The sequence below is a fragment of the Zalophus californianus genome, chromosome 14 (assembly GCF_009762305.2).
Source record: "Zalophus californianus isolate mZalCal1 chromosome 14, mZalCal1.pri.v2, whole genome shotgun sequence".
NCBI lineage: Eukaryota > Metazoa > Chordata > Mammalia > Carnivora > Otariidae > Zalophus > Zalophus californianus.
Genome location: NC_045608.1, coordinates 9,194,502 through 9,219,701, shown reverse-complemented (window position 1 = coordinate 9,219,701; position 25,200 = coordinate 9,194,502). Strand labels below are relative to the sequence as shown.

Genomic DNA, 25,200 nt, shown 5'->3' with positions numbered 1-25,200 from the left:
TCCCCCACCTCCTTCCTCTACCCCTTCTCCAGGCCAGGAGCAGAGGCCAAGGGCAGAGCATGCTGGGTGAAGGAGACACTGGCCGGCCCCTCTGGGCCTCAGTGTCCCCAATCTGTAAAAAGGTGGCACTGGACAAGGTGGCCACAGGGAGCCTTTCCCAGTCTGAGAATTCCAAACAGAGGCCCCCCCACCCAGATGGGGCCACTAGTAATAGTAAGTCCTTCTGAAGGCTTACTCGGCCCCAGGTGCAGCCTGACTCCCTGAGGTTCCAGTCCCAACCCAGCTACTCAAGAGCTGTGTGACCTCAGACAGGTCATCATTCTTCACCTTGTTTCCTCATCTGTGAAACGGGGGCAATCCCCGGAGCTCTGTCATAGGGCCACTGTGAGGGTTCAGTGAAGCCAGGTCAGTAAAGGTCCTCGTATATAACAAACGCCAAATAGATGTTGGCCAGAAGGTACTCTTCGACCATAGCTACAACTCCACCGTCACACCCCCGCCATACAGGTGAGAGAAACTGAGGCTCAGCCCCCAGACCTGTGTTTAAATACTGGTAACCAATTCAACTTTTTTTTCTTTTAACTGCTGAGTGGGATGGCACATCTCCGGCCTGGCCTGGCTGGGTGCTGACACTCTACAGGCTCGGGCTCGAGGGAGCCAGTCAAAGAGTGTGGCCAGGGGCTTGGAGGTGGGAACCCCTTGCGATTGGGGTTCCAATCTCCTCAGGTGCATGACCCTGAGTGAGTCTCTTTGCCTCTCCCAGCCTCAGTTTCTTCCCTGTCAAATGGGCCAGTGGCCTTGAACCTCATGGGGAAGGACTTTAGGTCAAGTGGGTAGGGCAATGGCTGGCACATAGCAGGTGCCCATCCAAGGTAGTAAATATGCTGCCCCCCATTCTAGCCCGACCCTGGGACTCAGACATGTCTGAGGAGGAGGAGTTGCCACCGGACGAGTGGAGACAGAGACCAGAAGGTCTCGTAGGAGAAGAATCATGCACTACTGATAGTGTGAGACCCCCAAGTCCTTCCTGGGGCTACAAGGCCCCCACCTAATCCAGCCCTAGCACCTTTCCAATCTTCTCTCTGCTTGTTCCCTCCATCCAGCCCCTGGCCACTTGTTTATTCCTCAAAGTCTCCTGGTTCATGGCCACTCCAGGGCCTTTGCACTTGCCATTTCATTGACCTGGGACTCCTTTACCCAGATCTTTCAGGATTTTCTCATCTCAGACATCACTTCCTGCCAAGGGGCCTTTGAGGACCACCCCCCAATGCCCAGCCTCCTCCTGAAGGCCAGCACCCAGAAGGAAGGCCCATCTCTTGCCCACCTGCAGGGATGCCACTGAAACCAGAGAAGGCAGTGACCGCCCATCTTCGGACACTGGAAATAGCTCCAAGTGTCTCCTCTGACCACCCTCCAGCTCCCCAGCCAGCAGCCTGCCTCTGGCCTTCACTTACATCCTCATTAGCAAGGACTCCCCTTGTAGCCCTCATCATGAGCTTGAGTGGCTGCTTTCACCCCTGCTTGCAGACGAACAGAATGAGGCTGAGTGGGGAAGACCAGCCAGGGTCATACAGCTGGTCAGAGGCAGAGGTGAGTCTTGGGGACCTATGAGCCTCTGGCTCCCTGGCCTCAGTTTCTGGATGGCCATTTGCTTGGCTGAGGCCCAAGGAATATGTCTCTGGGCAGCGTCCCTGTCTCAGCTCTTGTCCTCCAAACCTCTGCCTGCTCTGCGCAGCAGGACCTTCTCCAGGCTGGTGCTGGGCACCCTTCAAGTGCCATAGCGTGGGTGTGAATCCAGAGCTCAGGCCCTTAACCACCACCTACTGGTTGTCAAACCTGCAACCTTCCTTTGCTTTCTGTTTAAAGCTACTCCTCTAAACAACTCCAGGGTCAGAGGTCAAGACTGCCCACCTGGCAGGCACACTCAATCAAGACTTATGGTCTAAGTATCCTCAGCCCGGAGACTGGACGCTCCAAGTCATTCCAGGAAACATTCAGGAACAGCCCCTAGACTGTTCCAAACACAATGGGGAGCTGCTGGAGGCTGGTGGAGCTGGGCTGCTCCGCCAAGCCAGATACTTGGTGCGGGGGGCTGGGAGAGGCCCTACCAGGGCTGCTCACTTTGTGGGAGGACACCCCAGGTCTTGGAGCAACCACCAAGCCTAGGACAGAGCCCCAGGGCCCCAGCTGCCCTCCCCCAGACCTCGACTTCACAGGGGCCAAAACACCACTTCTGAGTCCTCAGGGCTCCAACGGGGGCCCCACCATCGGGGCTCCTGAAGAACAGGGGCCCTGGTGGCACCTCCCAGTTGGGCACTGAGGACCCAGACCAGCACTGGGAATAAATCCGTGTTCTCCATTCCAAAGTCATTACCATGACAGCAAGGAGCAGTAACACTTAGTGCTCCCTGGGCCATGGGCTATCCCAATTAACGCAACAGCACCATAAGGTGAGAACTGTGAGTAGCCCCATTGTACAGAGGAGGACACTGAGGCTCAGAGAGGTGATGTCACTTGCCTACGGCCCCAGAACTGGGAAAAAAACTAATTCATTATTTAAACTCAGGTCCACTTGACTCGTGACACCTGGTTTTCCAAGATGGATTATTTTAAAAGTGGAAGTTTTTTTAACTTATTTTTTATTTGTATTTTTTAAGCTTTTATTTAGTAATCTCTACCCCCAACATGGGGCTCAAACTCACGACCCTGAGGATCAAGCATTGCATGCTCCTGACTAAGCCAGCCAGGCACCCCAGAAGCTGTTTTTAAAGTGAAGTTTTATAGGGACCCCATGCTGTCACACAGATAAGACCATGTGTTTTGGATGTTATTTGCCTTTCATGGTGTCATAACCTCAAGACTTTAAAAATGATGAGAAAACAGTTTTTATCTGCATTTGCATTTTCCAACAGCTTCCCGTTGTGTTTGGAATAAAATGCTAACTCTTCACGGGACCCTCTAACCACACATACTCCCCGTGCTCCATCTTCCCTCTCTGTGCTCCCACCACCCCAGCCTCTTCTGTTATATTCTTCAAAACACACAGAATGCCCATGTCAGGGCCTTTGCCTGTGCTGTTCCCTCTGCCTGAAACACTGATTCTTTTTTTGTTTTGAAGATTTAATTTTTAAGTCATCTCTGCGTCCAGAGTAGGGCTTGAACTCACAACCCCGAGATCAAGAGTCACATGCTCTACCGACTGAGTCTGCCAGGCGCCCTGACAGAGATTCTTCACTCAGGATTAAGACTGTGGTCCAAAAGTCACCAGCTCAAGGCTTACTATGAAACTTTGGCAATTAGGACAGTGTGGTGTTGGCCTAAGGACAGACACATGGGCCAAGGGGACAGAAGGGAGAGTCTTCCAGAAGCACACCGATGGACACTGGATTTAGGATAAAAGCAGCATTGCAATCCAACAGATGGTCACATCAGCAAATCGTGCTGGAACAACTGGAAGAATTATGATCCTTACCTCACACCGTACATAAAAACTAATTCGAGATGGATCTTGGTCCAAAATGTGAAGGCCCAAAAATAAAGCTTCCAGAAGAAAAGACAAGAAAGATCTTCATGAAACTGGGTAGGCAAAGTTTTCTTAAACAGGACACAAAATACTATAAAGGAAAGCAACTGATAAACTGGACTTAAAATTGAGAACTTCTGTTCATGAAAAGATTCCATTAAAGAAGAAAAAAGGCAACCCACGGAATCGGAGATGATATTTACAATCCAGCATATATAAAAACTCCTATAAGAACAGACAACTCAATAAAAATAACAAGCACATCACAAAAGAGTTAATTCCAGTGGCCAATAAACAAATGAAAAGGTGCTTAACCTCATGAGTCATCAGGGAAATGCAAATTAAAGCCGCAATGAGAAACCAGTACACATCCACTAGCAGGGGTGAAATGGAAAAAGACTCTCATACACTGCCGGTGGGGACATAAGATCATGCAGCCACTTTGGAAAAAATATGGAAGGTTCTTACAAACAGGCACTTAACCATATGGCCTAGCAAGGCCTCTAGGAATCTCCCTGAGACAACATGTCCACACAAAGAACTATACCCAAATTTCATAACAGCATTATTCATAAGACTCCCAAAGTAGAAACAATCCAAATACCCATCAGCAGGTGGATGGATAAGCTACGTGTGATACATCCATACAAACCAGCTACTGATGCACACGAGAACATGAACAAGTCTCTACAACATTCTGCTGAGCAAAAGCAACATGCTGTGTGATTCCATTTGTATGAAGTTCAAGAACAAAGAAATGTAATCCGTAGAGTAGGAGTCAGTGGGAGGAGGGGGTGGCTGGGGTTACTGACTTGGAGGGGGCGGGAGGGAGCCCCTGGGTACTGGGTCACTTGGGTGTGTGCAAAGATGGCAATACTTGTGAAGCTTCCAATTCACACACCCATTGCTGTGTACACATGGGACACGGTGCCGAAGTTTAAAGGTTACTTCACACGAGGATTCTTTGGCAACACCCTATCCCAACCACCAAATTGGGGCCCCTCAGTGATACTCCCAGAGGCCCCATTGCTCTTCCTTTAGAACACCGTGTAGAATTTATAATTCCATGTTCAGTTGTAGGTTTATTCCTCAGTAGCTCTAAGATGCCAGGTCCCCAGCATCAGCGTCTGTGTGGTACACTGTAGGCGCTCAATAAATATCTGTTGAATGAATGAATAACTAAGTCTCTTCCATTCAGACTGTGACCCTCCCAGGGCCAGGACCACATCTGCTTTGCTCACTCTCTAGCAGCATAACGGAAAGAGAAAGGAATTAAATGAAAGCCACGTGGTCCCATCAACTTGATAGACCTGAGTCAAAGATAGAGCTTGTCCGGTGTTTGGAACACCTCGACCCTCCAGCCTCATCTGCAGAGCTGAATTCAAGTTGTCAAAAAAGAAACAGAATTTTTAACACTTGAAAATGGACATCCACAAATCATGAGACATGCAAAGGAATCAAAATGACAGTTTTGAACCCTCTAGAAAAACCCCTATTTGTCATGGTCCATCTGGGTCAGGGTTGTCAAGGAGCTGGACCGCCCTGTCACAGCCCACATGACGCCCATATACGGTGTCTCTGGACTCTCCACAAAATCCCTGATGGGTACTCCTCAAAACTATAATGGGAAACAAGGAAAGCCTGAGAACCTATCAAAGCCATTAAGCCCCTAAAGAGACATGACAACCGAATCTAATATGGTATATGCTGGAACAGAAAAGGGATGTTAGGGGAAACTAGCAAAATCCAAAGAAACCGCGGAGTGTCCTTAATACTAGTGGCCAACGCTGGTGCCTGGGTTATGCAAATGCACGCAGTAACGTAAGATGCTAACATTAGGCAAGGCTGCGTGTGGTGTACGAGGGAACCCTGGGCCATCTCTGCAACTTCTCCGCAAATCTAAAATGGTCTAAAAGAAACTCTTCACTTTTTAAAAGGCATGCTTTCCTCTGGGTGCTGTGCGGCCGCCCGCAGGGCTGTCGCGCGGGGAGCTTACCTTGGGCGGGTCGAAGAGCTCTAGCATGCAGTGCGCGCCGCCGTCGGGGCCACGGGCGCGCCGCAGCGCCAGCCGCCCCCGCTGCCAGCGCGCCCCGCTGTCCATGGACGCCTCGTCCGCCAGGCTGTAGCGCAGCGCCGCCTCCTTGAGGGCCTCGGGCGGCGGCTCGCGGGCCAGGCTCCAGGGCAGGAGCTTCCTGGCCAGGCCGGGCCGGGCCGGGCCCTCGCCCGCCTCCCCCGCGGCCCCGGTGGCGGCGGGCAGCTCCCCAGCCGAACCGCGGCGCAGGATGTGGCGGAGGCTGTGGCGCAGGTGCTGGAAGGTGCAGGCGGCTGACGGTCGCGGCGGGGCCAGCTCCTCCGAGCTGCGGGCCTTGGGCAGCGCCGGGGCGGCGGGACCCGGGCCCGAGTCGGCCGGGGCTGCCTCAGCTTTGGCCGGGGGCCCGCGGCCCGTGTCCCGGTAGTCACGAGCGGGCGGCGCGGCCCGGGATCCCAGCGGCCCAGGAGCCCAGCCCTCGCGCACCTCGCGGCAGAAGTAGCGCTGGAAGAGGTCGGTGAACTGCAGCGACACGAGCTCCGCGCGCAGCGGCGCGTGGTGCGGATGCTCGCGCGCGAAGAGCCAGTACTGCCGGGCCAGCTCCCGGGCCGCGGCCACCGCGTGCAGCTCGCAGAATTCGCTCCAGCCCCGCGGGGACGGCGACGACGCTGCCGACGAGGAGGGGGAAGACGCGGAGGAGGCCGAGGAGGGCTGCAGGGTGGGCCCGTTCATGGCGGAGACCGAGGTGGGGCGGCCAGGCTGAAAGACACAGTGGGGTGGGCGACAAAGGAGTAAGCAGGCAGGTGACCAAACGACTAAACTCGCCACCGCAAGACAGGTTATTCACCAGGCACAACGTCAGAAATCGGAAATGACCGATAATACCCGGTGCTGGTGAAGGTGCCACGAAATGGTCACTCTCCGACAACGCTGCCAGTTCTGTTAACAGATAACAGCCTTTTTGGAGGGCAATTTAGCAGGATCCATTTCAGGCCCAGGAATGCCACTTTCAAGTATTCAAGAGAATGTCTGCTTGCAATGTGCAGAGAGGCAGGTACAAGACAATCCCCTGCTAGATGTTTTCGGCTTTGATGTTTATACAACTTAATGCCCATCAGAGGCAACTAAAGCAAACGGTGATACATCTGCAGACTGGAATATTCTGCAGCAGTGGAAAAGGTAGAGGAAAGTCTGCGCTACCACCCCAGGGAGATCCCCAAGGCAAACCATGGAACAGTGCAGACTGTGATCCCATTTACGTGCACACACACAAAACCAAATTACCAATTTTTATGTGCGTGTAAATGTGTATAAGTGGTGGGCAAGGAAGGTGTGGCTGGAGCAAAGCCGCCAGAAACAGTGGTGACCTCTGGGGAAGAACCAGATTTGGGATAACAGTAACCAAGGAATACTGCTGCTACTTGCCTCTAGAAAATATGGTAAAGAACACAGAGCCTGTGTTCAAATGCCAGCACTGCGCCTTACTAGTTATGTGACTGGGTTACTGACTTCTCTCTGCCTTAGTTTCCCCATCCGTAAAATGGGGAACACAATTGGAGCTGCCTTATAGGAGTGCTGAGGATTAACTGAGTTAATAAATATAAACACATTAGAACTTAGGAAAAGCCTACTAAAGGCTGGCTGTTACTATTTAACTATTACAATGAGAGTGTATCATTGGTGAAAATACAATGAATAAAAAGGAATCAATTAACAAGACTCACAAAGGAGTGCAAACGTATTTCCTGCTCCGATGTGGGGGGGGGGATGTCAGGACAGGCAGACCCTTGCCTACCCATCCCACTTGGGGCTCCCTCTCCTCCCACCCCCATGGCTCCTCCTTTGGCACCACACAATCAAAAAGGCAGAAGCCCCCTACCCTCTGCTGTCCGAGGTGCTGAACCCTGGACCTCTCTAGTTAAAGTTACAATCAATAATACCGTCCTTCCTTCCAACTAAGCCTGGCTGGGCCTGGGCCCCTTTCGGGGCCCCGTAATGATGGCTGCTCATTCCACCACCATGCTCCCCAATAAAAAACTATTACTGAGGGCCTACTCTATGTCAGGCACCGTGCTAGGCCCTGGGGGATACAGCAGTGAACCAGACACAAATCCTTTGCTCCTGGGGCTACACTATTCACGTACGTAGAGGCTGTGTGACCTCTGACACCTGACTGGACCTCTCTGAACCCCAGTTTCCTTATCTGCCAAATGCGGAGCACCATCATATCCACCTCATTAAACGGTTATAAGGAGTCCTTGAGAGGCACTCAGGGTGGAGACCTGGACCTGGAAACTGAGGTTCTTTCTCCCACACACCACTGCACAGGCACCTTCTATTTGTGTGACCCTGTGCAGGGTCAGGGCGGGGCAGACCTGCAGGGCAGCTGCAAGGACAATACCCTCTCCAGGCTATGGTGGCAACCCTGCAGTGACTCCAGCAGGACACCCCAGACAGTGCAGAGTAAGTGTCTGCATCAGTGAGGAAGGTGGAAACCTAGTCACAGTAAGCACTTGGCACACAGTAGTCAATGAAAGCGGCCAGGCAGAAGGGAAGGGAGAGGAGCCACATGTGCCCTTGATCACCGCACTCCAAGAAAACCACCCTGCACCTGTGAAGGTGCGCGCATGCGTGTGTGTGTGGAGGGTGTTACCTGCATGTGTGTGTGATTTGTCCTTAGTTAACCCCATGGCCACCCCACACCCCTGCCTCCACACAGGTGAGGCAAGCACTGTTTTCACAGGTTAGGGGGCCCAGAAAGCTCTCGGATTCCTGACCCAAGCTCCTGTCCACCTATGAGACCCTGTGTGATTCGCCGCCACTCGTGCTGGCTGCAGCCTCTGGGCCTTGCCTTCGGTGTTCCCTCTGCCCTGCCTGCTCTCGGTCAGCTTCCAGCTTCACACACGAGAAGCCTTCCATGAGCCCACCTACCGAGTCAAGTACTGAACTTCTCCTTCAGCACTCTGGTCACAGTTAGCATTCAATAGCTAGGATTACTTAGGGAAGCCTGGCTGGCTCAGTCATTTAAGCGTCTGACTCTTGATTTCAGCTCAGATCATGATCTCGGGGTTGTGAGATCGAGCCCCCCCCCCCAATCGAGTCTGCTTGAGATTCTCTCCCTCTGCCCCTCCCCCCATGTGCACTCACTCCCTCTAAATCTTTAAAAAAAAATAGCTGTGATTTTTAAATTAGTGGCTATCTCCCCACCAGACTGAGCTTCACAATCTGCTCCCTGTGCCAGCCCCAGTTCCTAGCATGCAGCAAGAGCTCAATAAATGCCCACTGTGTGAATGAATGTATGGATACAGGAGATCAGCTGCATTTGCACCCTCTGGCTCCTCTGGCAGACGACGCATGGTGGCCAGCACCCACCGACAACCACCTCTCACTGGGCCAACGCACCTCATGGGTACCCCGGAGTCCCGATGCCCAAGATCAGGGCCCAACCTTGGAAGGAGGCTTCCTGGAACAGTGCGCCGGCTCCGTGCTTCCCCACTGCCCAGGTGATGGCTGGCAGCCCTCCTCACCACACCTCCTACTCCAGTTCCCCCATCAGAAGAGCAGTGTGTACCAAGCACTCGCTAGACATCAGGCATTCTTCTAACTGCTTTTGCAAAGCATTAACTCTCCCAGGCTTCATGACAGCCCTAGGAAGTTGGGCCTATAATTGCTCCCATTTTACAGATGGAGAAACTGAAGTACGGGGAGGTCCCATTGCTGGCAATAGAAACCCCCACAGAAGCCACCCCCAAAATGCCTGATCAGTGCCTGAATGCACACCATGAGGAAGACTCACTTTCCTCATGTATATTGAACGAAGGAGTGAGATCCAGAGGAGGGACATAAACTTCTCATTCAGATCCTGCAGGAGTCAGGAGGCATTAGCCCCTCTCTCCAGGTCCCCAACGCACCAGGTGGTCAGGAACGCACCAGGTGGTCAGGAAAACAGCCACAGGGTACAAATTTAAAAACAATGATTCCACATTTTTATACATTGTAAAATGATCACAGGAGGTCTAGTTATTATGCTGTATACCTGAAACTAATATATGTCCATCATATCTCAATTTTATTTCTTAAGCTTCAACACAGGCAGGGGGAGCGGCAGGCAGAGGAAGAGGGAAAAATAGGCTCCCCGCTGAGCAGGGAGCCCGATGAGGGACTCAATCCCAGGACCCGGAGATCATGACCTGAGCTGAAGGCAGATGCTTAATCGACTGAGCCACCCAGGCGTCCCAATCCTATCTCATTTTTAGAAATACAATTTTAAAAACAAAACAAATGACACTATTTCTGACTTTCTATATGCCCTGCTCTGTGCTAAACACTTTGCATATATATTTACTAATCTCCACTGGAGGGTAGAGAGGAGTCTTATCAATATGTCCATTTTATAGGTAAAAAAGCCAGGGCATGGGAAGAATAGCTTGCGCAGAGCCCCACGGCCAGTGAGGCGTACAGCTGGGATTAGAACTGCTCACTGCCCTGTGCCCTCAACCAGGGCTGTTTGCCCCTGGAAGGCCGAGAGTCCATCTCACTCCTGCTCACCCCCAAGGCCTGGTCAGAAATATTACCTGTATGAATTAATGAACTGCTGGGATTGAGGCGGGCTGCGGGGTGACAGTCATGTTCTTGGAGTTATGCTCCTGACCAACAAGGACAAACAGAAGGGCTGTGAGGCTCTGAGAAGCCCACCGGGATCTCCCCACCACCCAGATGAGCTCTTGCGCCAGAGCTACCAACCAAACCTGGGGTCGCATCCTGCCTCTGCCACTTCTTCGCTCTGCGGTGCAGAAGAGGGGGCTTGTCTCTCTGAGCCTGTGTCCCCCTCTGTAAAATGGGCCAGTGTTCAGCTTTTGGCATTCACTAGGAGCATTCTGAGGACGGAGGTCTGTGGGATGCTGGGCCCTGGGCTCAACAAACAAGGGGCTGTTGCTATTTTATTACTATTATTGTTAGCAGAGAGGGGCACCCGCTCCAGAGAATTTCAGGCCTCAGGTCACAGAAGCCACAGAGGGAGCCTGGCCTTGCGGGCTGGGCCAGCAGGGAGCGTCAAGGGAGCCTGAACAAAAGGCCTTCTCAGGGGAGAGGCTACTCCAGGCAGGAGCTCCCGGCAGGAAATCACCAGTCAGAGCACTGAGCACTCAGCTGTGGCCCACGTCCGGGAGGGGGCGTGCCTCAGAGGTTTCCTGGCTGGGCGGGCAGCCAGGCGGCAGGAAGGTGGTCCCCTTCTTGGGCCTCAGCCCTGGTGGTAGCCATTTATCGAACACTTACTATATGCTAAGCAATTGATGAGATCACACCAACTGTGGGATTAGGGCCTGAAAAGCTCTTAGCAGAAAGCATTTATTAATCACCTGAGTGTTCCCAGGAACCTCTAGGTTGAGGCTGGAGGATATAAGTAGGGGGGTCTTTGGGGCACTTCTATCGGCCCCCTCCTCCCTCTTCTCCCCTCCCCCCACCTACCAGAGCACTGGAAACCTGGGCAGCCAAAGGGATGAATGGATTCACACAGAGGTGCCTGCACATGCACAGAGTCCCTCCCACCTGATCAGCTTGGGCTTCTGGGGCAGGGAGTTCCCAGCTATGTGTGTGGAGGTGGGGCTCCAGCATTTCCCAAATCCCACAGTGGGGTAAGGGACAAGGATGATGTTATGTGGAACAGGAAGGTGGAATCCTGGCACCCCCTTCTCCCCAAGTCCCCACAGCAAACACAAGGAGATCGCTGTCTCCATGCCCATCCTAGGGCCCTGGGCCAGAGTGGGGATGGATCTGCCTCTCAGGACCCCAAGTTCAAGACAACTCTGTCCACCAGAGTGCCTGCTGAGGGCAACCTGGTGAGGGCCTTAAAGCCTTAGCCCGAGCTTGGTGTCCCCTGTTCAAGCGTATCGATCCTAAGGGGCCCTCGAGCCTCTCTTGAGAGCCCCTCTCTCAAGTCAGAGAGAAATGAGGCACTGAACAGCTGGGAATCCTGGCTCTAAGCAGAGAATCTGAGCTGTGGGGCCCACTCTAACCCACGACCCCAGAGACCGGGGCTCCTCAGCCCCTCTATCCAATCACCCTGGGTAACAATGTAACCTGGGAAAGCTAACATTTCCCATTTAATTATGAGGCCCAGGTGCGGAGAAGGCCTTTACCCACCTGTGGGAATTCCACCTGCCAAGGCTTGGGGAGGATAAATTGTGGTAAATGAAGTTACAATGAGCCAGTCCAGAGCTTCCACCCTCCCCCAGGTCCACAGCTTCCCCTGCCCCCAACTCACAGATGTTTGGGCAGGAAGTCCCATACCTTCAGAGGGAGACACCTCCTCCAGGGAGGCCTCCAGGTTGACCACAGGCCACAGCAAGCATTTCAACTTTTCCCACCTACAGTACCAACTTCACCAGCGCCCAGACCCTCTGCCCAAGGAAGCCCAGAGAGTTGGGGGGATTCCAACACACACAGCCTGGCAGTCAGCCCACTGCTCTTTCACACCATTCAGGCTGTCTAAACTGTGGAGAAGCCCATGCGAAGTAGGGAGTGAAGGTTCTGAAGTCCTGGGGAGGCTGAGAGGTAGGTTCTGCTCTAGATCACTGGGCAGTCCGTGGAGTCTTGATGCACCCTCTCTAGGGTCACCAGTGCTCAGGGACATTGATCAGGCTGGCACAGTCCGCCAGAACAGGAGGTATCCTCCAGCTTTCCTCTGTCCCCATGCCCAGCCTGACACCCCGACCACCTACCCAGCTAGGCTTCAGGAGAAAGCCAGGGACTATCCCTGGGCACGACTCGACAGCCCCAGCCCCACCCCACCATCCCCGCACGTGACTTCTCTTCACTGCCCCTGAGTTGAGAAGGGTGAGACTCTACGGTGGGTGGGGGGGCCCTCAGCGAGCCCTGCACCCTGCAATGGTGCTTTGCGGTGTCAGGAAGGGTGAACCTCTCCCCCACACTCCTCGCCTTCTCTGTGAGAGGACACAGAGTGCCAGCTCTCAAAGGGCATATTCGTGCCAAAGGCCCTCTTTTGTGACCCTCTCCCCCAATCACATTTCCAGTCCTCCAGCTCCACAAGGCCAGCACCTCCATCAGGCACCCTGTGAGTCAGCTCCCGGTGAGCAGGGCATAGACTTCCTCCCTCCCAGGCCTCCCTGGGGACACATGGGGCAGGGGCAGCCTCCCCCCCCCCACCAACCGGGGTGGGGGCCCACATCCGGGCAGGCCCCCAGGGGCTCCCGGCCTGGCTCACGAGGAAGCCTGCAGCCTGGCCCCCCTCGCCGACCCCTGACAGGGTGGCGTGGGAGGAAAAATCTTCCAGCCATCTGCTCAGCTGCTGGGTTTCCGGTCGGGGCGGGGCCGGGGGACACTAGGAGGACTTGCTCTCCTGGGGAAGTGCCCCTTGCCCCTACTGGGAAGAAGAATACCAGGTCAAGAAGCCCAGTGGTGGTCAGTGGGACCTTGGAGCCCTGGCTGGGAATGGTGGTTGCCCAGGGGTTAGGGCCCAAGTGAGACGGTGTCCAGCTGTGGCCTTTGGACCTGCCCAGTTTCCAAGGGACTGCAGGCCCCCGGAAGCCAGGGAGCTGGGGCGCAGGGCTCCTGGGTCCAATTAGGCCTGACTCAGCGAGTGACCCCAGCTGAGTCACTTCCCCTGGGCAGACTGCCCGCCTCAGTTTCCTCAGGGAGGGCGGGTAGCTGGGAACAGGGTCTGGCTGGGAACAAGACACTTGTATTACACCTCTGGACTCCAAGGCAGGCTTCTCCCATCTGCCAGATGGAAGCAGCTTCCTGCCCCGCCCAGCCAAAGATGCTGAACCCCCGGGGGGCAGGCGGGGGGGGGGGCCCTTGGGACCATTTTCCCAGGAAACCTGGCAATTAAGTGTTAGTCCCCTCTGGGGCACTAATTGAGCCCTGCACACTTATTGAGCACTGACTGCATGCCAGGCATTATGCATGCCTCTTTTCAACACAATCCTATCGTGCAGTCATTAGTACTCCCATGTCGTAGAGGAGGATAGTGGAGCTCAGAGGTTAAGGGACAAGCCCAGGGTCCCAGAGCCATAGCAATTACAGCCAACACAGTTCAAGTCCCTACACTGTGCCAGGCTCATACACTCCATATATTAGCTTACACACAGGCTCATATACCCCAGAGAGCCTGGGACTCTTGGTCCCCATTGAGCAGATGAGGTCCAGAGAGGTCTGATAATTTGCCCTAGGCCTCACAGTTAGAACCTGGCAGATCCTGAATTTGGCTCCAAAACCCATGTTGCTACTAGGAAGAAGTGGGAATTTAACGGGAGAGGCATCTCATTTAATAATATTAATAATAATATCATCTATTATTGTCAGGTGAGGCCCAGCACTCAGTGGTTTATACCACTGAGTGGTTTTTGCACCCCTTGCAAAAGTGGGGTGCGCCGGGACTGGGAGGTCTCTCCAAGTGCCTCCAGCCCCACCCCCTCTGCCCTTGGGGAGGCTCCATCCAGGAGATGGAGGGTGTCCTGGGGTAACATGGCTGGACCAAGATATCCAAGGGCCCCCAAAAGCCGAACTGCTGCAGGGCTACCCTGTGCCTGCTGGACCCAGGCTAGCCCCATATCTGGAGTTGTTCTACAGAACCTGATTTGTACTAGAAAGTTCTATCAGAAAGGATCAACCCCAGGGTTCACACGAATGGGGGTTGGGAGGATCAAGAAGAACAGTCAGAGCTAACATCCACAACAAATAACAGTCTTATCATTATTGCGACTACCACTCCTGATCAAAATGTTCTAAACACTTTGCAAATGCACTCATATGGTTCCAATGATCCTAAGAATTAGATACTCTTATTACATCCATTTGACAGGTGAGGAAACTGAGAGAGATGGTTAAACAAGGCCTCATAGCCAGGAAGCACCATCATCTCATCCTGCCTACATCTTCGCAATTCTTCTCCCAAAGACTCATGACCCCCAAGAGCTGCACAGATGCTGGAGGTGCTCGAGGGATGCTGATGAACAAACATTCCACAGCCAGCAAACTCACGCTAATCATGGTAATGATAAAAAATAACCACCACCACCTGTAATTGAACCCTTTCTCTGCCAGGCAGCAGGTGCTTTTCACACACTGGCTCATTAAATCCCTACCACAGACCTGTTATGCCATTTCACATGGGGGAAACTGAGGTTCACAGGTGTCACTTGCCCATGTCCTCAGCTGGACAGAAGTAGTGGGAGCATGGGACCTATGCTGAGCCCCTGCAGGTCCTCAAACCCCAGCAGCTGGTACTTCAGTCCAGCCCCTTCCCAGCTGGCTGGCTCTTTGGTCCACAGGGACTCACACAAGTTCTAGGAATGTTCACCCTTTGGCTCAGAAGGATTTTCCCTCCCAGAGGAGGGTTGTGGGAAAAGGCTCAGAAAAAGTGTATTAAAAACCCTTCCAACTTCCCAAGCGGGCCCTGGCCTCTCATCTGCTGACCCCAACCCGCCCAGGCGGTCTCTGCCTGCTCTCCCCCCATTTGGGCTGGGTCTCCAGCCCCCGCAGCCCCAGGGAGCCTCCAGAGCTGTTTCCGCTCTGACAGCCAGGTCAGTGATGGGAAAGCCAGACATGACTCGCGCCCACAGCCCTGGAGACCCATGTGCCCATCGCCTGGCAGGGGCCCTGCAGCTGGATTATAAATGGGGAGGCAGGATGGGCTGGCTGCCCTAGCTGAGCCTGGCAGCTGGTGGGTGTCAGGGGATGCTCCTCTCCCAGGCGAGGGGCGTGGGGGTCAGATCTCAGCCCCTCCTGCTCCCAAAGTTGGACCTTGGCCCTGCAGACATCGCCCTGCCAGGCCTCTGCTCCGGGGCCCCCACCCGCAGCCCAATTTCACTTCCTCCCACTCAGTCAGGCCTGGCCATGCCCCTCCCTGGAGGCCTCCAGCTGCAGGCAGTGACCTCCTCACCTACATCATCGTGGCCGGGAATAGGGAAGAGAAACAGGAGAATGAGGAAATTAAAGGGGAAAAAAAAAAAAAAGGCAGGACAAGCAGGCAGACCCCCCCCCCAGTTCCTCAAATGCAGTCCCCATCATCCCAAAAGCCCCCATGGTCAGAGGGAAGGAAGGGAGGGGATTTCTCCACTAGGCATTAAAGGCCTCTGAAATTACCCTCCCAGCCATGCTGACCTATAAGGCAATACCACCCCCCCCCTTATTTTTGGATGGGAGGATTCACCTGGGCTCCAGGTCTGGGGTGTGAGGGCACCAGCTCAAAGAGAACTGTGCTCTGGGACCCTTGAACCCTTGTGAAACCCCAAACTCACTGGCTTGGGGGCACCTGGCCTGGCCCACCTCTGAGGTGTGGGGACTGTGGAGAGGGGCTTCTAGAATCCAGAGATACACTCATAGCCACATGGCCTGGGCTGGGAGAGTGGGGAGGGACAGGTGGCCCCACTCCCAGAGGGCTCTTCCAACCTCACAGCCTCCGTTTGACTACTTTCACTTTCACGGTACCCCAATTGCTTGACCCTGGACCCCTCCTCACCACGCACAAGTTGAAGGGGACTGCTGCCCTGACTGGGCTACTTGAAGGGGTAGACTGCGGGCATTAACCATACCCTCTCAGCGCCTTCCCCACTGCCTCCCCTATTACATCCCCAACACGTGTGTGGGTGGGGGTGTCGGCTGGGAGGGTGTCTCAGGAGCTGGAGAAGGGCTGCCCCTGAACACCCCATCCGGGTCAGGGGCAGGACAGTATTTCAGGCTGTTGTGGGAGTGCGCAGACACCGGACAGAACCGGGCAGGGGGCCTCCTCTTCCCCCATTAGAGCCCTCCCAGTCCCGGAGGAGGGAGCGACGGGAACGGCGGGTTTACCTGAGAGAGAGGGGGTCCGGGCCCGGCCGGCCCATGGCGTCGCGCGCCCCCGGCCCCCCGAAATCCCGAGGGGGCGGGCGGGCCCCCGCCCCGCGCGCGTTCTCTCCCGCGCGCCGGCTCCTGGCTCGCGGCTCGCTCGAGCGGGGCTCAGGCAGGAAACCCGGGCTCGGAAAATGGCCAGCGCCTCATCATTTCCGCCGCCAGCGCTTGACAGTTGCGGGAGAATGCGCCCCTGGGCCGCCGCCGGGGAAACTTTGTTGCTGCCGCCGCCGTCGCCACCACGGGCCGCGACAGTCCGGGCGGGCGGCCGGGCGGAGGCTGTGGCCCGAGCCCATGCCGCCTCGCGCCGTTATGTAAAGAGGAACCGGCTGTGTGAGCGGAGCCCGACGGGGGAAGGCGGCCACGACAGGGGCGGGGCCAGTGTGGGCGGGGCCGCGGGAGACCACGCCCCAGTCCGCCCGCGAACCACACTCGGCCGGCGGGGACAGCTCCTGGGGGGCGGGGCCGGACCTGGCCCCGCCCATCAATCCTGCTCAGCCGGGGCTGACCGGGTCCTGGGGTCTCAAACGCCGAGCCCGGAGAGAGGCGGGCCTTGCCAAGCCACGCCCACAGCTCGCCCACCCTATGTCGCTTCGCGCAGGCTAAAGAAGGGAATGAAAGACCGAGGGGGCGGGGCAACCTTAGCCCCACCCACCTAGCGCCTGCAGACCCCCCAGGTGCCTCAGCGCGGCGGGGGCGGGGCCAGATGGAGGAGGGGCGGGGCCTGGGGGCGGGGCTGGGCCGAGCTCCTTGGCCTCGAGGGGCGCGCCCCTGCGACTCCCTCCTGCAAGGCCTTATCTGCGCGCTCCGGGCGGGTCCGTGCAATAGCGACCACAGCTTTCATCACCCCCCCCCCCCCCCCGGGGAAGGATCCCAACCCCGCCCGGCCCCGACTATCCGCGACTCTACTGAGTCGACCCGCCACGGCCCTAGACCCGCCTCATTCGGGTTCTGTCCCCACCCTCGGTTCGGCTCTTGCCGTTACGGGTGTCTGGGTAGACCGACCGCTACTGGGCCACTACTATGGGGGGCCCCACCCCAGGAGTCCATCTTTCTTCAGGAAGCCCTCCCGGACCGCTGGCACCTATGCCCTCTGGGCCTCCCTCTCTGCTGTCCCCCGTGCTTTCATTTTCTCTACAGGCCTTATGTGGGGTGAGGTTGACAGTGGGGTGCCTCCTAGTCTGAGGTGGAGCATACAGTCAGCCAGGCCCTTCCCCCAACACAGGGGAGGGAGGGGAGAGAGGAATGTCTACTCCTCTCCCTCCCACAACAGGAAACAAGTCGATTAGGCCCCCAGCTTGCAGGAACCTCATCACCCCTTCCCAGACAACATACTCCTCCAGTCTGCTGCCTCCCCCTCATACTAACCTTCGGCAAATGACCTGACTTCTCCATACCTCAATTTCCTCATCTGTGAAATGGAAATAGTAAGAGTACCCACTCCACTGAGTTACTCTGAGGATTCAATGAGTCAATGCATTAAAGCACTTAGCATTGGGCTTTGCCCAAGGGAAAGCACTGCTACCTGTGTGTTTGTTAACCAGGCTTGAGTTCTGCCCTTGGAGATGCAGAAAGGGGTTCCCCAGAAGATGGGGATTTCCAGACTCCACCCAGATGGGGATCAGGGCTGGTCTGCTGTAGGATCCTTGAAATCCCATAACCTTGAAAGACCTCTAGCAATGAACATGTGCTTTCCACAAACACTTGTTAAATGCCTACAGTGTGCCAGGCACTGTTCTAGGTGCTGGAGACAGAGCAGTGAACAAGACAGACAAATATGCCTGCCCTTGGTGGAGCTGACATTCTGGTGAGGGGACACAGAGCATAAGTACATGAATAAACGGGATAATGGATTGGGAGGAAGATAAAACAGTTAAACATAAACAGTAGGAAGGGGCTGTCTTAGACTGGAGGCTTGGGGAGGACCTCTCTGAGGAACTAACATTTGAGCCGAGACCACCCATTTCCCCCATCCTGCAGCAAGAAGCATCTGGGCACAATAAAGTCTAAAGGAAGGGCATTCCTGGCCAAAGGAACAGTGAGTGCAAAGATCCTGAGGTTGGAATAAGCTTGGTGCATTTGAGGAAAGTCAAGACAGTGTGATACTCAGGCTTACAGAGGGGAGGAGATGAAGTTGGAAAGGCAGGCCCACCACATGGAGGCTTGAAGGTCCTGGTGGCAAGTTTAGGAATTATCTGGAGAATAATAGGGAGCCATGGAGGGTTTTTGAAGGACCTGTTGAGCTTTGGATTTGAGCTGCAAAGTCTGGAGTTGGCAACCCATTAGAAGGTGCGCCGGTAACATTCACACAGCATCTGAGGATGTGGGAGGAGGCGGTGAGGTATTAGGGAAGCCTAAACTGATCACTCCATATTATTATCTCTATATGGCACCTGGGGAGACTGAGGCCTAGAGAGAGCAGTTACCTGCCTGCAGTCACACAGCTCCCAGGTGGCGCCAACAGAGCAGCAGGTACACAGCAGTTGTCAACTGGTTGCTAAAATCTGCCAGCCACAAGCACTTTCCCTCTCACTGCCCAGACAGCAGTTTTGCTGACTTAAATGGAGACTTGTGGTTCTTCCCCTTTTTAATCATAGTGCAAGCCTTCTCTCGTGCCAGATTTCTCTGAGGCCCAAAGTGGTTTCCCTTCTCGCTTAATTTCTTCTTGCCAGGCGTCCCCTCCAGAGTCCAGTTGGTTGTTTCAAATGCTCTCTCCGCGATCGAGACTTCTCACTCTGTTTCTGCTTTTCCTTAGAAAGGCAAAGGGTTTACAAAGAAAACCCCTTCTGTTGCCTTGCCCTAGATTTGAGAGCACCCCTGCTTTGAACTGCGATTTTCCTCTTCTTGCCGTGGCTCCTCCCACTTCACAGGTCCCTGGGGCCCAAAGTGAGAAGGAGGTTTATCCGAATTCCCCTGAAGCAAGCGAGATAGTCTCAGCCAGCAGTTCCCACCGCCCTTGCTCTCACACCGACCGGGAGAACGCCTACTGCCTGCCAAGTAGGGGCTGGAGACTCTCAGGATTAATAATAGTGACGAATCAGCAGCCAATGACAACATTACTAAATGCTTATTAATACCATTAACATGATATTAACAACTGGTACTGATAACAACAACACAAAAGTTAACCAGTATGTGATTAACAATAAAAGAATCAATAACAATAGAATAATAACGTAACAATAGTTAATAGAGCTCATTAAAAATAACAATAGTTACTGTTAGCTATTACAGAACTAATAGTAAATATAAAATAACAATAGGATATCAGTAGCAACAATAAATATAATAACAGGTCTAGGATTCATAGTTACCATAGTAGCAAATTGTATCAGGATTAATAACAATAAATAACAACTAACAGGATAGTAATAAGATTAGTAATAAATGTAACATGGGACGTCTGGCTGGCTCAGTGCGAAGAGCATGTGATTCCTGAGCCCGGGGTCATGAGTTCAAGCCCCACCCCACACCAGGTGTAGAGATGACTAAAAAAATGAACTTATAAAAAAACAATAATAACAATCATAGTTAACAGTCCCAGGACTAATAATAGTCTATAATATACTATATATTATAGGACTATAATATAATAATAATAATGTAATCATAGTTAACAGTTCCAGGACCAATAATAGCACTTAATAGTTAAAGGATTAAAAAAAAATAAATAGGGGCATCTGGGTGGCTCAGTCAGTTAAGCGGCTGCCTTGGGCTCAGGTCATTATCCTGGGGTCCTGGGATCAAGCTCTGTGTTGGGCTCCCTGCTCAGCAGGGGGTCTGTTTCTCCCTCTCCCTCTTCCCCTCCCCCCTGCTCATGCTGTCGCTCGCACTCTCTCTCAAATAAAAACTTTTTTTAAATAATAATAAAATAACAGTAGGCTAGAAGAGGATTAATAGTAATAGAATAGTGTAATCATAATAGCTAATGATCTAGGATTAATAATAATATGATTACCAGTCATGAAGGCTTGCTTCATGTCAGACACTGCTCTGTACCTGTGCTGACAGATGAAATTTTCTGTGATGATGGAGACATGCTACCTGCACTTGTCCAAAACGGTCACCACTAGCCACACGAGGCTATTGAGCACCTGAAATCTGGCAAGTGTCACTGAGGAACTAAATTTTAACTTTCTGTAATGTTAATGAATTAAAATTTAAACAGCCTCATGTGGCCAGTGATCTCCCTCCTGGATGGCGCAGCTCTGGACATTTTCCATAGGTTAACTCATTTCATTCTCGTGACAGCCCTGGGCTAGGTACTCTTATTGTTGTTATTATCGCCATTTTATTATGAGGAAACTGAGTCATTGAAAAGTGAAGTCATAAGACCTGATCACAATCTCCCCACTTCAAAGACAGAACACCATTGTCTGAGGGGGACCCCTAATTAAGAATGAAGGCTCTGGGGTCACCCTGACAGGTTTAGAATTCTGTGTTCTGCATCCTCTTAGCTGGGTGATCACTTGGACTCTCTAGGCCTCAATTTCTTCATCTGTAAAATGGGGACAGGCACAGGGCTGGCTTGGTTGGGTTGTCGGGGAGAATTTGATGAGAAAACTTACAGTGAAGGCTTGGGAGTTTGGATAGCACTTCCATGTACACAGCACGTGCCCAACAGAGTGTTGATTGTAATGTATAACTGGATGTGAGTCATATGTCCCTCAGGGAGTGGTTGTGAAGAATGATGGCCACAGAGATCAGCTCTGTGGGGACTGGATCCTTATACCCATTTTACAGATGAGGACACTGGGGCTTGAGAGTAAAGACTGTTGCCTAAGGTCACCCAGCTAGTGAGTAGAGATCTTGGTGGCCACCTCTGTAAGATATGCTTCTGCACACCCATCTTCTCCCTACTGGAAACAAAGTCTGAGCCACAGGTGAGGAGGAGGCCTGGGTGCCTGGTCTGCCCCCTATGGACTGAATGTTTATATCCTCCAAAAACTCATGTTGAAAGCCTAACCTCCAAGGTGATGGTGTTAAGAGGTGGGGCCTTTGGGAGGTGATTGAGCCGTGAGAGCAGAGCCTTCATGACCTATGTAAAAGGTTATACAAGAGACCCCAAAGAGATCCCTCTCTGCTTCTGCCAGGAGCGATTACGGCCAGAAGCCACAATCTCTGAGCTAGAAAGGGGGCTTTCACCAGATGCTGAATCTGCTGGGGCCTTGATCTTGGGCTTCCCATCCTCCAGAATTGTAAGGAATACATTTCTGTTGTTTAGAAGACACCCGGTCTATGCTATTATGTTATAGCAGTCTGAATGGCCTAAGACAGAAAATCGGTACTGAGAAGTAGAAGCTGCTGTGACAAATACCTAGAAATCTAGAAGCAGCTTTGGCACTGGGCGATGTGGCTAGAGGCTGGAAAAATTCAGGGTGCCATGAATAGACCATTAAGGGTGATTCTGGTGGAGACCCAGAAGAAAAGAAGAGAGCTGCAGAGAGTCCAAGATATTAGAAGAATGACCCCAGAGGCCCTTTGAGGTCCTCAAGGGCTTGGGTGGCAGGAGGATTTCAAGGGAGGGGCCGCCACTTCAAGCTCCCCCACCTCCCCCGTCTGCAGCCCCAGCTGTAGCTCCAGCTGGTCTCCAGCGGTGGGTGCTGTGCCCTGCAAAGCTGTGTGGGTATGCCTGCCTCCACCCAGATTTCAGAGGAGCTGCCCATGCACGACCCACCCAGGCAGAGGGCCACCTTGAGAACGGGGGCCACTGCAAAGAGCCGCCACCAAGTCAATGCCCAGCAGAGATCCTATGACTCCAGGCTGGTAGGTTACCTGCGTCTGATTCTGGCAATTCCAGCCCTGGAGTACTGGGGCAGGGGCTGCACCTAGCAAAGCCACGAGAACAGCGCAGAGCCTTAGGGGCCCAACGACCGCCCAGCAAATCTTTGGGGGCAGCAACACCACCTCCGTGTGTCCAGAAGGCAGAACCACCCTACCCTAGTAGTCCAGAAGGAGGGACCACAGCCCCAGTGTGCCTGGATGGTAGAGCATCTAGCCAAAGAGGATTATTCCGGAGCCTTAAGGTTTTAGACTTGCTCAGGACTTGTCTCTCCTTTCCTTCCTGTTTCTCCCTTTTGGAATGGGAATGTCAGTCCCACCACTGCATTTTGGAAACATATCTGACTTCACAGCCAGAGAGGAAGTTGAGTCTTACTCACAGCTGATTTGGGTGAGACTTTGGATTTTAGACTTTTGAATTGATGCTGGAATGAATGAAGACTCTGGGACTATTGGGGTGGAATGAACGCATTCTGCATGTGTGAAGGACGTGAATCTGGGGGGATCGGGGCAAAATGCAATGGACTGAAGGTTTAAGGTCACCCCCCCCCCAAGGGGACTAAGACCCAGCTGGTGCTGGAGTTTTCTAGGCCTGGGCTTTCATCCCAGCACTACTGTGTGACCTCTAGTAAGAGACCTCCATTTTCTGAGCCTCGGTGCCCCCAGTCTGTAAAATGGGCATAATAATAGTTGGGCAAAGGGAAGTGAAATTGTGTAGGACATTTAATCCCTAGTAGGTATGCTCAGGGAGTGTTCTGCATTAAATGAGAACCAGAGCACACTGGGCTCCTCACTGTTCCTCAAACTCACCTTCATGCTCCCACTTTGGGCCTTTGCACTGGCTATCCCCTCTTCCCAGAATACCCTTCCACCAGATGTTTCCATCCCTCCCTTCATTCACTCCCTGGAGATCCCTGACCACCAAACAGACCTTCTCTGCTGCTGTCACTCTCCATCTCTCACCCTGGTTCTTTTTCTTCCACTATGTCGTGAGGACACCCAAGGAGCTTTAGGAGAGGCCCACATGGTAGGGAACTGAGTGAGGCCTCCTGCCAGCACCCATGTGAGTGCGCCATCTTGGAAGTGGCTCCTCCAAGTCCCATTCAAGCCTTCCGGTGAGGGGAGGCCCAGCCCATGTGTTGACTACAACCTCCTTAAAGACCCTGAGCCAGAAACACCTAGCTCCTAACTTTCTGGAACTGTATGAAAGAATACATGTTTACCATTTCAAGCCATTAGGTTGGTGAGTAATTTACTACAGAGTTCAAGGTGGCTTTGCCGGGGCGAGGGGGGGTGTGTGTCCAACCAACTGTTTCCGCACCCATCAAGATCCAGCAGGAGCTAGGAGGTTCGGGAAAGGGTGTCCTTGGCCAGAAAAGGATTATGTAACTGGGCCCTTCTTTCTGCGTGGGCAGTCGGAACTCTCCAGTGAGATTCCCGGGGCCTAGGGGTATAATCTGCTGAGGGCAGGTGCCTGACGCCACCAAGCCCCTGCTTCCTTCCCGCGGCTTGGTTCCCTTTTCTGTCCTCCCAGTGCCTGCACCTCTCAAATTGCCCCAAGTCCTTGCCTAAGAAAAGGATGAACAGTTTTATAATCTGGATTCCATTTCGGGAAGTGTGCACCAAGCTGAGACCATCACAGGCAATCCACCCCATTGTGAGGGGTTTGCTGGGAATTTCCCCATTTTTCAGATGAGGAATCAGAGGCACAAGGCAGTGAAGAGCTGTGCCCCACGTCACACAACCAGTAAGTCTAAGTGACTTAAAGCTGGTCAGCACTCAAGGCCTAAACGATCGCAAAACCCCGGCTCATCCCGAGTAATGATAATAATGATAGTCCCAGGCAGAATTAGTCATTATTAGGGCATTACATGCCAGACACTATTTTGAGGGCTTTCCATGGGTTCGCGATTTAATCTTCCCAACAACTGTATAAAGGGAAGAATGTTGTTTCCTTCCATTTGACAGAGGAGGAAACTGAGGCACGACAGCAGTGAAGTGGCCTGTGCAAGTCAGGCATTTGCACTGAGGCCCCGGAATTCTGACCTTGGCTAAAGTCGTCTGCGGCGGCCCCGCGCCCTGCGACCACCCCAAGGGCCCCCAGCCGGGCCTGGGGAGCCACGAGCTGCCCCCACTTCCGCCCCGGGAATCTGGTTTCGGAGGGGAAGTGACTCAGTGGCCTGAGGCCTTGCAGATAATTATTCACTTCCAATCCCGGTAATTAAAGGCCCTAATGGCTCCTCGGAGGACGCACAACCTGACACTTCCTCGGTCTCCACCCCTGCCCCGGGATCAGCGTGCGGCGCACGAGCTTCCCGGTCGCGAGCTTGGCCGCTGTCCCAGGCTGCGGGTCGGCGGCGGCCGAATTGCGCACGGCTCTGGCGCCCCCTGGTGGCATCCTTGGGGGTGGCGGGCTGGGGAGCGGCGTCCTGAGCAGCCCTAGGTGCGGGTCTAAGCCGGCCCAGCCCTGGGCCCCTCCTCCTGGAGTGGGGCCAAGCCTTCCTGGAAGCCTCCCAGGCTCCAGGTTTGATGCCTCCAATCCACCGTTAAATGGCCACCAAGGTCGAGAACACGGATTGGGGGCATGGTTTAATGTCTGGCTTCTTCCTTTAGTGCTGGGTCACCCTGGGCAAGCGACTGGGGCTCTCTGAGCCTCAGTTTCCTCATTTGTAAAATGTGGAAGAGGGATCCACCTCCCACGTAGGATCGTAGTGAAAATTAACTTAAAAGAATTCATGTAAAAGTGCCTGCTACACGCGTTAAGTGCTCAATAAATGTTGTTGTTAATTTCCAAGGCACAAATTTAGTTATGTGCCAAGCCTCTCCCCTGCTCTAAACATTCCAAGCCTCCTATTACCTTTTGAATAAAATGCAAAAGCCTCAGCCTGACAGACCAGGCCCCTTCACAGTCTCATCCTTAGCGACCTCCTCTCGAGACAATATCCACCAATCTCCCAGTGCTCTGGCCACACCAGACTTCTTTCTGTCCCCTTCTTCCTGTTTCCAGACCTTTGCCCAC

General features: G+C 53.6%; 2 protein-coding genes across 3 annotated transcripts in view; one reads left to right on the top strand and one right to left on the bottom strand.

Moving 5' to 3' along the window:
- Positions 1–5,513, top strand: part of ATXN2 (ataxin 2) — a 136,321-nt gene extending 130,808 nt beyond the window's left edge. The window contains exon 26 of the transcript XR_003516838.2: positions 3,119–5,513. The gene's annotated coding sequence lies outside the window, so the exon portion shown is untranslated. The remainder of the gene's footprint in view (positions 1–3,118) is intronic.
- Positions 1–16,755, bottom strand: part of SH2B3 (SH2B adaptor protein 3) — a 36,372-nt gene extending 19,617 nt beyond the window's left edge. Inside the window, exons 1-2 of one of the 2 annotated variants that reach the window (XM_027575589.2) lie at positions 16,362–16,755; positions 5,520–6,311 (exon numbers count right to left, since the gene is read on the bottom strand). In XM_027575589.2, the coding sequence (XP_027431390.1) occupies positions 5,520–6,284 (765 nt within the window). In that variant the 5' untranslated portion in view covers positions 6,285–6,311; positions 16,362–16,755. The remainder of the gene's footprint in view (positions 1–5,519; positions 6,312–16,361) is intronic. The other variant, XM_027575590.2, reaches the window with a different exon arrangement.
- Between the last annotated feature and the right edge of the window lie 8,445 nt (positions 16,756–25,200).